This window comes from Ictalurus punctatus, chromosome 9 (genome assembly GCF_001660625.3).
Source record: "Ictalurus punctatus breed USDA103 chromosome 9, Coco_2.0, whole genome shotgun sequence".
Taxonomy (NCBI): Eukaryota; Metazoa; Chordata; class Actinopteri; order Siluriformes; family Ictaluridae; genus Ictalurus; species Ictalurus punctatus.
Window position 1 is genome coordinate 11,303,176 of NC_030424.2, and position 12,809 is coordinate 11,315,984.

General features: G+C 36.8%; 1 protein-coding gene across 2 annotated transcripts; it reads right to left on the reverse strand.

Moving 5' to 3' along the window:
• Nucleotides 1–6,994: 6,994 nt before the first annotated feature.
• Nucleotides 6,995–11,372, reverse strand: eef1akmt2 (EEF1A lysine methyltransferase 2). Of its 2 annotated transcripts, XM_017475374.3 has the most exons (6): nt 11,252–11,372; nt 10,273–10,338; nt 9,874–9,988; nt 9,685–9,792; nt 8,232–8,448; nt 6,995–7,201 (listed from the first exon to the last, which is right to left on the reverse strand). In XM_017475374.3, exons 1-6 carry the CDS (start codon nt 11,347–11,349, stop codon nt 7,104–7,106), a joined length of 702 nt encoding a protein of 233 aa, XP_017330863.1. In that variant the 5' UTR covers nt 11,350–11,372; the 3' UTR covers nt 6,995–7,103. The 2 variants fall into 2 exon arrangements, with proteins under 2 accessions (XP_017330863.1, XP_017330864.1); XM_017475375.3 differs by lacking the exon at nt 9,685–9,792.
• Between the last annotated feature and the right edge of the window lie 1,437 nt (nt 11,373–12,809).

Here is a 12,809-nt window from a genome sequence, read left to right on the forward strand (position 1 = left end):
TTGGCACCTTTTGTTTGAACCCACCTATTTTTTCAAGTGAACAAAAATGATTGGAACATCTGACTGGTAGGTGTTTCTTGCTGCCCAGGTGTGCCCTGTTAAGCTGTTGATGACAGAAACAAGTAGAATCGAAATGTTATGGAAGGACCTAAAGCAAGCAGTTCATGTAAGGAAACCCATCGACATCCCAGAGTTGAGGTTGTTTTGTACTGAGGAATGGGCTAAAATTCCTCCAAGCCGATATGCAGGACTAATCAACAGTTACTGGAAATGTTTAGTTGCAGTTATTGCTGCACAAGCGGATCACACCAGATACTGAAAACAAATTTTCACATACTATTGCCACTCACAGATATGTAATATTGGATCATTTTCCACAATAAATAAATGAACATTTGTTTAATTTGGTTCTCTTCATCTACTTTTAGGATTCTAAAGGATTCACAAACGTTCAAGAACCACTGTACAGAAATGGGTAGTACTGTGTTACATTTACTTCGTTACATATAATTGAGTAACTTTTTGAAAAAAAATTACTTTTAAGAGTAGGTTTAATCCACCATACTTATACTCTTACTCAAGTTAATTTTTAATCACAGAAATGTACATTAAATTCAATTCAGTTTCATTTGTATAGCCCTTTTAACAATGGACATTGTGCCAAAGCATTCAGTGGAATTACTCTGTTACTGTTAAATGTTAATTAATAATATGCAGTTTAAATAATTAGTTTATATCACGTATAATGAGATCCCGAGTGTCGCGATACGCTGCAGCGGTCTGAATGTGGACGCAACAACAGCTCACTTTTTTAGCGGCTTAATCCAGGAAGATAATGGCCGAAGACGGGGAAGAAGCAAGCATGTCGATGGAGGCAGGACACACACACACACACACATACACACATACATGCACACACACACACACACACACACACACACACACACACACACACACACAGACACATACATGCACACACACACACACAAACATGCTAACACTCACAAACACTCCCTTTCTCTTTACACACACTTTCTTTTCTGTTCTATAGTCTGTCCTTTTGTTCTCTGTCTTCTTGTTTAAACTCAGATGCTGACAAGTTTGTGTTGTTAACTTGTTGAGAAAATGTTTTTTGGGGTGTGTGTGAGATTTTGTGTTGAAAATGACAGGGTGTGTGTTATTGTACCCATCACAGGACTGGGATAAAGTACACAATTGTCTAGAATATCTTTGTATGCTGTAGCATTATGATTTCCCTTCACTGAAATTAAAGGTAACTATGTGCCAGGTTCCTCACCCAACATCAGTGCCGAAGTGAATGGTAAATGGTCTGCACTTATATAGCGCTGTTTAACCTTAGCAGTTTTACAAAGCGCTTTACACTAATTCTCATTCACCCATTCACACACACACCAATGGCTGCAGAGCTGCCATGCAAGGCGCTAGCTCACCATCGGGAGCAACTTGGGTTCAGTGTCGGCATGTGGAGACGGAGACATGTGGGGAATTGAACTGCCAACCCTACGATTAGTGGACAACTCGCTCTACCACCTGAGCCGCCCAACACCACTCGACCACTCTACCAGCCTCCCAAGACCTCAAGTGCTCTTGTGGCTGAATAAGAACAACATCACATCTCATAATCTACTGGAAAAACCTTCTTAGAAGAAACGGAGGCTGTTATTGCAGCAAAGGGAGTACTGACTCCATCCCAGGGTGTTACAATAAGATCTCTGGGAATCTCTGACGCAAATGTGTTCATAAATTATGAACACATAAATAATTGTCGATTGTCGAAAGTGTAACTGTTTGGATGACAGGGGTCTCATTACATCTGGCATAAGCCAAACACAGAATACCACAAAAAGAACATCATACCTACAACATGGTGGTGGCGGTGAGTGAAACATGAATTCTGCTCGCTACAAGAAAATCCTAAAGGAGAACATCTGGTCTTCAGTATGTAAGTTGAGACTCAAGTGCAAATGGATTATGCAGCAAGACAATGATCCAAAGCATAGGAGTAAGTCCTAGTCCTACAAGTGAAAGACTGCTCTTATCAGAAGCATTTGATCGCAGTTATTGCTGCTAAAGGTGGCACAACCAGATTTTAAGTTTAGGTGGGCAATTAGTTTTTCACATTGGTGATGTGTGTTGGATAATTTTTTTCTGCTTCAATGAAAAAACAATAAATAAAAAGTGTATTGTTTTTATTGTGTAGTGTTTACTCATGTCACCTTTGTTTTATGATGTATTTCGTTTGAAGATCAAAAACTATTTAGTATGAGATATACACAAAAACAGAAGAAATCAGGAATCAGGCTAATACTTTTTCACAACACTGTATGTACAATAGGTTACATTTCAAATACTAGTGTTATGCACAGTTTGTCACATAGTTATATGATACGTATGGTCTGTGTCAAAATGTGCCCAGAAAACCAAGGTTAACACACTCTATGATCAGTGTTGTGAGATTGTTTGGTATGATTAGACACAGTGCTTGAGGCTCTCATCATTTTAGTAGGACTTTGGGAGCCATACTGATCACACAATGATTAAACAAGGGAGTTTGAAATGCCTCAACTGCCTCAATTTCATACTGTGCATGCTGTTTGGATTGTAAAAATGTTATTTTGATGCACAATCTCTCTCTATCTCTGTCTCTGTCTCTGTCACTAGACTCTTGTATAATATCTAAGCTGTTGAGGCTGTAATATTCAGACTCTCTGGGGATGGAAGATTTAAATAAGCGTTTCTATGTACGGCAGTACTTTATAATTCAGATATATTTTTTTTAATTGGCAAAAAGGGGTTAGGAACCAGTGAGAAATGCTAGGGTAATAGCTGATGGTAAACTACAAGCCGATAAACCTTAAACTAAGTGAAGTCACATTCAACAAAGGCTTAAGGAATTGTAATATTTCAGCTAAGGAAATAACAGCATAAACTTAAAAAATGAGATAAGCTTTCACTTTGGAGCCATTTGCATCCTGCCGCAATACACAGCATCATAAAAACACTCCAGCTTCATGCGACGCTCCAGATCCAGAGACTCTAATGAATATTCTACTATAAGTTTCTTATGAACTCTTGATCAAGATCATAAACAGTCTCATGACTAGATGAAAACACTGCAAAACATTGACACATTTTTAACACTGACAGCTGGCTTATTTCACACATATCTCTATCTCCTTACAATTTCACTGTCTAGTTGAGCAGCTGCCTTGCTCAAAGGTGAAACAGTGGTTCACTGTGGTTTCCTCCCACCTTCTAAAAACATAACAGTAGGTGGATTGGTTATGCAAAATTGCCCATGGGTGTAAATGAGTGGCTTAGTGGTTAGCCCAACACCGTGCTTCAGGGATTTCCTCCCCCAGTCCAAAGACATGCCTTGTAGGCTGATTGACATTTCCAAATTGTCCGTACTGAATGGGTGTGTGATTATGTGTGTGATTCTGCCCTGTTCAGGGTGTCCCCAGCATTGTGTCCTGAGTTCCCTGGAATCCAGGCTCCCCTCGACCCTGTGTAGGATAAGCAGTATGGAAAATGGTTGGATGTATATGAGTGTGTGCATACTATATTGCAGTGGACTGGTATCATAATAAGGGTGTATTCCCGTCTTGTGCCCAGTGCTCCTGGGATAGACTTCAGATTCACCATAACCTTGACCAGGATAAAGAAATTACTGAAGATGAATGAAGACGAGCTTAGCACTTAGGCAAGGTAGGTTTGTATGATAAATGTAACTGTGCCTTTTTTTTAATGAGGCCGAATGCCAAAAGTCATAAATATATATCAGCAAAGATATGCTCTGATGTGCTCTGAAGTTTCAGTTATTTCATTTATGGAATGGAGGAAGACTGACTAAATCTCCCTCCCACAATCATTAGAAGAGAAAATGTAGCAGTGATGATATTGCCTCAGTTGAACTTAAGGTCTGTGAGAAACCCCTGAAATGTCCCTGTCACTGGAGCATTGTCACTGTCCTTTATTCCTTTAGTGAAGTGTCATTTGTGGTCCAATCTTTATCCAGACCAATGGTATCTAGTAATTAACATGAATCCAAAATGAGGTAAGGTTTGTATACTGTATATTTCAATAAGTGCAAGAACATTTTGTGCTGCTCATAATACTGACACCATCATAAGCAGTGCACCACTGAGAGGACATGATGAGTAATAGATAAGAGACATATGACAGAATAGGAAATATTACAGACAAAAGTACAGTCAGCTTCATTAAGACTTCACTGTGACTATGGTGAAATATTAAAATGATCATTGAAAGTGAAATGTCCCAGAACAATGACTGCAGCGACATTAGAGCTACTTCCTGAGTTTCTATGCATTATTAAAGAAGGAAAAGCCTTTCTGATGATCCAGTGATCCAGGCTGGAGTGACAGTCTTATCTAAGTAGGGGCTTCTACAGTACTAGGCTTCTACAAGCTACAGAAAAAGACAGGAGCTTATACATACATATATAAATATACCTCATGTCAAATTGATGATTGCCAGTAAGTGGACATAGTGTTTAAGAATACTGCTGCACCTCATACACTCATACCAGCAATACACGCACTAGCAGGTCAGTGTCACTGCAGTGCTAAGAACCATTCACCACCCAAATACTATCATAATATTTTGTGATCATTTCCATTAATGGATGGGGTAGATATAGATATGTTGACACACACACACACACACACACACACACACACACACACACACACACATAGGATTAAATATTAGAATGAGCTCATTCATATAAACTCATGATTTGAATTAAAGCCAGCACTACTTTCAGAGCGGTGCTGTTATGGAAAATTAATCAACGCTTTCTGACCAACCAGAATCAAGAATTTAAGAGCACTGTGTTATAACTACGCATGTATTGCATAATAAACTAAGGATGTGATGTCCATAAATTGTTTTTTTTTATTCTTGTGGATGTACAACACTATTTTGACCAGCACACTGGATGTCTAAGTGTTTTGTTATGTTTTGGTCTCACTTTATTACGCAAATTCATTAAATATGATCAAATAATTTTCAAAACACTCTGAAATGTCTTTATATTTCTTACATTCTACATATTTACTTTCAGAACGTCTTAGTTTGCTGTATTACAATTTCAGTAACTGTGATACTTTTGATACTATAGATCATACTATTCTCCTTGATAGATTAGAAAATGTTGTTGGCATTAAGGGAACAGTCCTCTCCTGGCTCAGGTCTTATCTGACCGATCGTTATCAGTTTGTAGATGTAAATGAAGACTTCTCCACGCATACTGAGGTTACCTTTGGAGTTCCACAGGGTTCTGTTTTAGACCCACTGCTTTTTAATTTATATATGCTACCCCTAGGACAAATTATTCGTAAGCATGGAATTAGCTTCCACTGTTATGCTGATGATACACAGTTGTATGTTTCAGCGAAGCCAGAGGACAGACAGAAGCTTAGTAAGGTAGAGGATTGTGTAAAGGACATTAGACGTTAGATGTTAACTAACTTCCTTTTACTTAATTCTGATAAAACAGAAAGACTATTATTAGGATCACGTGTAGCTAGAAATAATCTTTCTGATCACATGGTTACTCTGGATGGACTTTCTGTTTCAACATGTACAGCAGTTAAAGACCTTGGAGTGATTATTGACTCCAGCCTATCATTTGATGCTCATGTAGGTAATATTACTAGGATAGCCTTCTTTCATCTCAGAAATATTACTAAGATAAGAAATATATTATTACTACATGATGCAAAAATACTAGTTCGTGCATTCGTCACCTCTAGATGAGATCACTGTAATGCCTTACTGTCTGGATGTTCCAGTAGGAATATAAACAAACTCCAGTTAGTCCAGAATGCAGCTGCTAGAGTCCTAACTAGAACTAGAAGATACGACCATATCACACTAATATTATCAATACTGCATTGGCTCCCAGTGGAATCCCACATTAACTATAAAATACTATTATTAACCTATAAAGCACTAAACGGTCTCGCACCACAATATCTATGTGACCTTTTGGTTTTCTATGATCCGCCACGCCTACTTAGATCAAAAGATGCAGGCTATTTGACGGTACCTCGAATAGTGAAGGCTACAACAGAGGGGAGAGCTTTCGCTTATAGAGCCCCACTGTTATGGAACAGTGTTCCTATTAGTGTTCGGGACTCAGACACAGTCTCAGTGTTTAAGTCTAGGCTTAAAACGTATTTGTTTACTCAAGCCTACCCTGACTAGACTTTCTATTATACTAATTCCCAGTCCTAATAATATTTATTCTCCCTCTCTCCTTCTGCCAAGCCACACATGATTTTATGGAGATACTAGAGATCCAGATCCTTTTTGCCTCTGGATGGAGCTCAAATCTTCTCCAATTCCAGACTGCTGGGACTACAGCTGTTCCTAAGGCCATACAGACTTCATATAAGTCAATAATGAACTTTTTCACATTATCTGTTGTTACCCAGATGAGGATGGTAAATCTCAAGGTTTCTTCCTCTTAAAACATCTTAGGGAATTTTTCCTTGCCACCGTCGCCACTCAGTGGCTTGCTCAGTTGGGATAAATTCGCACCTTTAATATCTGTATACCATGTTGATATTTCTGTAAAGCTGCTTTGAGACAACGTCTATTGTAAAAAGCACTATACAAATAAAATCGAATTGAATTGAAAAAAAATGGATACAACTGTGGTTTCTGCAAGTGGTTGTGGCAGTAAGTTGATGAATAGTGCCCTCAGGTGGTACAGCTTATGTATTAATACTCTACATGCAGTTGGGTCAGTAACTGAGTATATTAAACAGACTAGTCATATAAGCATAGATAATGATCTATCTTCATATTAATTAAGCAATAGGATGTCAATAAAGCAAAATATAAGGGGGAAAAAACCTGATATCAGCAAAATACACAAAATATTTATAGTATGGATTTGTTCTCCTGGTGAGTGGCTATAAAAAAAATGAGTACAGACCAATTTAAAGTACTTTTTTAATTATTACTATGCATGTGTGGAAGAAACAGAAGGAAAGACAGTGGGACATTTACAAATAACTTCCAAAGCCACATTAAAACAAAATTTAACATCAGCTGAGTCTTTTGAGGACCAAGGCTGTGACGCTGTTCCCGGACACACCACCAAACTGGAAACGCGGGGTAGGCAGCTCTTGTTGCAACTCAAAGCCTGCAGTAAACACACTTACAGCTGAATATGATAGAACACTGATGGGTGATGATGTGTAGTGATATAAGATGCAAAAATTTTATGAGTTTTTTGCAGCCAAAAAAAAAACCTGAAGTCTTCAAGTCTTTAAATTAACATTGTAGCAGGTTTTGTATGGGTATGCATGGGTACAATGGGGAGCTTGAACTTTATTTACATATATCAGCCTCTCTCTCTCTTTCTCACTTTTATATATATATATATATATATATATATATATATATATATATATATATATATATATATATATATATATATATATATATATATATAGATATAGATATAGATATATAGATAGATATATATATACACACATACATACATACACACACACACATACATACATACACACACACATATATATACAGAAACACACACACACATTAGAAACAACAGTTCCTAGGGAGCAAGGACACATGGTCCTCAATAATGCTGGTTAAATTGCATGTGTGTGTATGTTTCTAATCCTTGTTCAGGTCTGACAATATACTGGGTCTTAAATAGCTATATCTATAATTTTATTATATATATATATATATATATATATATATATATATATATATATATATATATATATATATATATAGTGTATGTATGTATATATAATACCACAGAAACACAGTAAACAATACAGGATATTAAAAAACGACTTTCTACTTTTGCCAGGATAAAAAAGGGCAATCTGTATCATTGCAGTGTTTTGAAACCAATGACGGATGCTAGTGAACTGTTTTAAAAAAATCCTAAATCTGGCCACATAATTTAATATCTGTACTCCAGCTGCAGTGTTATAATACATATCATCCCCTTTAAAAATGTGAAGTTGCAAGCAGAAACCCCAATATACTGAAATAAATTTTTAGACTGTTCCACTCCTAAGTTTTTATTCAGAGTCAATAATGGCTTTCCCTTTGTTTATTTTTTGTTAAAAAATAAACAAGACACACACACACACATAAAGTTGCTCTAAATAACACTTTAGCTCCTGTACCTGGGCTGAAGATCTGCAGCAGCTGCTCTTTGGTCCAGTTACAGGAGGTGATGATGAAATGTCCCTGTGGCTTTAGAGCTGCTCTCAGGGAGGACATGTACTGGAGTTTTGCCATTTCTCTGCCTTCAGGGTTCAAGCTAATGGCATCAAAAGTGCCCTTGTCTATACACAAGTCAAACTCTTTTAGCTCTGGGCTGAGGTTCAGAAAATCCTGCTCCTGTAATTATATAAAGAGAATATACCTAGCACATTAATAGTCATTAAAAACCGCAAGTGCAAAAATGTATGGTGTCCTGAGAATTAAACCCTTCAGATGGTGCAGAAGTTTTGACAGGTTTTTGTATTGAAGTCTGGTTACTCCCTGGTTAAAGATGAGAGACTCAAACACACTGTCAAAAAAACCTATAAATGTATTTAATTCGCATGTAATTGAACAGATAATAAATAAAATAAAAGAACAAAAGTTACAATTAATTTTTTTTGCAGCCACTTTTGTAAAATTAACTCCTTATCTACTTTATATGACCTTCGCCAAAAGCCTAGACAAAAGTTTAATAGTTTTAATAAAAACATTTGTACATCATTTTGGTGAAATATATTTATGCTTATGTCAAAGTACATCATAGACATAAAACAACTGTGGCCAAAAGTCAACTTTTCATGATTTTCATCTGTTGTCAGAAGCCACAGTGACATCCAATTTGGCATCCCAAGATGCCACACACACGATATAAGGCCAAAAGACTGTGTACACCTGACCATAACCCATATGTGCTTGTTGAAAATCTCATTCCAGACTTAGTCCTCCTTTGCTGTTATAATAACCTCCACTCTTCTGGGAAGGCTTTCCACTAGATTTTGGATCGTGGCTGTGGGGATTTGTGTTCATTCAGCCACAAAAGCATTAGTGAGGTCAGGCAATGATGCTGGGTGAGGAGGCCTAGGGTGCAGTCAGTGTTCCAGTACATCCGAAAAGTGTTCAGTGAGGTTGAGGTCTGGGCTCTGTACAGGCCACTCGAGTTCTTCTACTCCAACAAAGCATGTCTTCATGGAGCTTGCTTTATGCACAGGGCATTGTCATGCAGTAACAGGTTATGGCCTGTTAGTTCCAGTGATGGGTAATTGTAATACTACAGTATCCAAAGACATCCTATATACAGTAATTGTGTGGGGAACTTTTGGGGAACACCCTCATATGCATGTGATGGTCAGGTGTTCAGAAACTATTGGCCATATTAAAGACTTTCATGAACATTTTTTTAAAAACTATTTAAAAAACATTATTGATAAAGTCAGACTCATGTTCAACTCTTGTTGTTTTTTTTTTGGTTTTTTAAAATATACTTACTGAGGCCAGATTTCATGTCAAACCACTAGAAGAGAATACTGAAACTGTTACAGCATGATTTTTTTAGAAAGTCATCTAACATGTCAAACAATTGCGACCTCTTACCTGAACTGTAATATTTGTTAAGCCCTCTTCTGCCAGGACATTTGTTGCGAGTTCTACTGAGGCACTGGAATAATCTATTCCAGTAAGATTCATAAAACCATGCTTGGCCTTAAGAGAAAGTATTAAAAATACTTAATAAAAAAAGTTTATATTTTGTTCAGTTCACTGCACTGCTATATTGCAACATACCAGTTCTACAAGGAAGACACCATTTCCAGTGCCAATGTCTAGTATGGCAGCATTTTCAGGTGTGTTCTGTTTCTCCAACCACCAGATTACACGGTTCATACTTTCCTCCCCAAACCTTAGGGCAGAGAAAAAGAAAAGCATTTGACTATTGTGAGAGCGTGATCATTTGTAATCAATCCAGTTCTAGTCTATTCTAAACCCAAACCTGCAGCTTGCAAAAAAAAAAAAAAAAGACTCTTCTAGCACAGAAAGTTCTACCAGACTGACCAGCTGGTACCTGGCTACAGTAGGATGGAGTTTTTAGCAGTGGTTCTTAACTACAACATCTGCAATCTCAACCCAAGTCCAATCCAAGAAGGTGGAAAAAGAAATAACACATATCATAAAGGAAGACATTACCATATTTCTCCAACATCTCCAATGTCTCTGTAAGTCTGGAGTTCCCTGCTGTAAGCATTATCCCAGCTAGGAGGAGAAAAACATTGGTCAGTGCTTCATAGTCATATACTGTAGAATTCATCACAGCAGCAATAATAATACTAATACTAATAAATAAATAAATTCATTAATTAAAAAAAACAGGGAGAGGCACAGTGGCTTAGTTGTTTGCACATTTGCCTCACACCTCTGTGGTTAGGGGTTCAATTCCTGCCTACACCCTGTGCGTGCAGAGTTTGCATGTTCTCCCTGTGCTTCAGGAGGTTCCTCCGGGTACTCTGGTTTCCTCCCCCAGTCCAAAGAAATATGTTATAAGCTGATTGGCATCTCTAAATTGTGCATAATAGTGCGTGAATGTGTGTGCGATTGTGCCCTGCGATGGGTTGGCACCCCGTCCAGGGTGTCCCCCACCCTGTGCCCCTGAGATAGACTCCAGGCTCCCCGCGACCCTGTGTAGTATAAGTGGTACAGAAAATGGATGGATGGATGTATAATAATATGACTCAGTTTATTGATTCTGACCTACACGATAAAGTGAATCAAACCTTCTAATCTCCACCACTTCAACACACAGACTGGCACTCAGAAATATTGTCTAGATTACAATTTCAACCTCTGCAATATACCTATGGCATATAATCGTATCAAGGTGATCTACTTGTTTAAAACAACAACAACAACTTTTGCTCAGAGACTCAAATGGTTCATTGAAGAGTCGCTCTCAAAGAACCGATTCAATCAAAACCGTATTCTTTCACATTTTATATTACAGTAAGTATTTACTATTTTCTTAGACTTTAAGAGTAACATACAGTAGAGTCACATAACAGAACTGCGTTATTATACATTTCAGAGAAATTAGACAATACATGAATGTGTTTCTGACACCCAAACGTGCGGTTAATGTATAAACCTGAAAAGGTTCATATAAAATGCTCACTATTCTTTTGTTCCGAGTTTTGACGGAGCAAAATCCTCTCTAAAATCGGTGCACGATCCTGAAGAGCTCTCCTGAACATGTGAGCTCTCTGAAGCCATTGTTGAAGCTCCAAACAAGGCACTTCGAATGAACAATTTTCATAATAAAAGTAGCGCGTGTACGTCATATACGCTCTAAAGCGTGATTCACGCGTATTCCGCGTGCGGTGAAAACACATTCAGAAAAGGGCATGAAGGTGGAGGATGACAGGACTTTTAATGGAGTTTAGAGCAACACGGTATACAGTAATACAGTCTTTCATAGATGTATTCATGTTTCAACACAATAAATATAAACAACGTAATCTTCCATTCATTACTTCTTTATATAGGCCTATATTACGTTGCGCAAGCAAATGGAAAAACATTTAAACATGGTACTAATCTTACGTGGAAAGGTAGTATCACAGCATTTTAAATGAAAACCTAGCATCCCATGTCTTTTCTTTTGCATTTAAATCTTTATACAAGAAATCCTGCAGGTCATAAACACCTTTCCTTATAACCAGCCTGTCACGTGATTGCTGCTTTCTGCTGAGGTGCGAATGCCCCCCAACAAACATATATACACACACACACAATTTAACATGCTGTTAAGTGTATTTCACATTTAACCCTACTATTATTTCCACATTTGAGATGTCTGAAATACTGGTTCATCTCTCTTTTTTTCTTTGAAATGTTTTGACTTTCCTCATTTACGGTCATTAACTAATATGCAAATATTTCTTCTTATGGCATGTCTCGGACAAGCCATAATAAAGGTTTACTGTTTTAAGCTGTTCTTTGCTGTTTTCTGTGTATTTAATCTGTGGAAGTCATTTTGACCCATAACATAGGCCTAACGGATGTAACTTTTTCCCCAACATAATGGGAGGCTTAAAAAATAAATACTTTAGATATAGCCTAATTACTTATTTTTGCAACTCCTGGTAAGTATTTTAGTTTTCTTTGCTTTACCCCAGGCTTAAAGTAATAAGATGACTGTGAAAAACAGTAGTATACTTTAATTAGGCCAATACACACACACACACACACACATATATATATATATATATATATATATATATATATATATATATATATATATATATATATATATATATATATATATATATATATGTGTGTGTGTGTGTGTGTGTGTGTGTGTGTGTGTGTGTGTGTGTATATATATATATATATATATATATATATATATATATATATATATATATATATATATGAAGTTTTTTTTATGAAAAGTCCATAATCGAGTGATGAGTGATAATCATTTTCTGCTATATAAATTGATTATGATAAACAATACTGGTCAAAAGTTTAGATACACTCATACTTTATTTTTATTTTTTTCCCATATTTTAGAATAATAATAAAGTCATCAAAACCCTGGAATAACACAAATTGATCTATGGGAATTATGTCATGATAAAAAAAATCAAAAATAAATCAAAAGAATTTAATATTTGAACACTTGTTATCAGGTTGATATTCTCTTCCTGAGGCACCCAACCGGGCGCTAA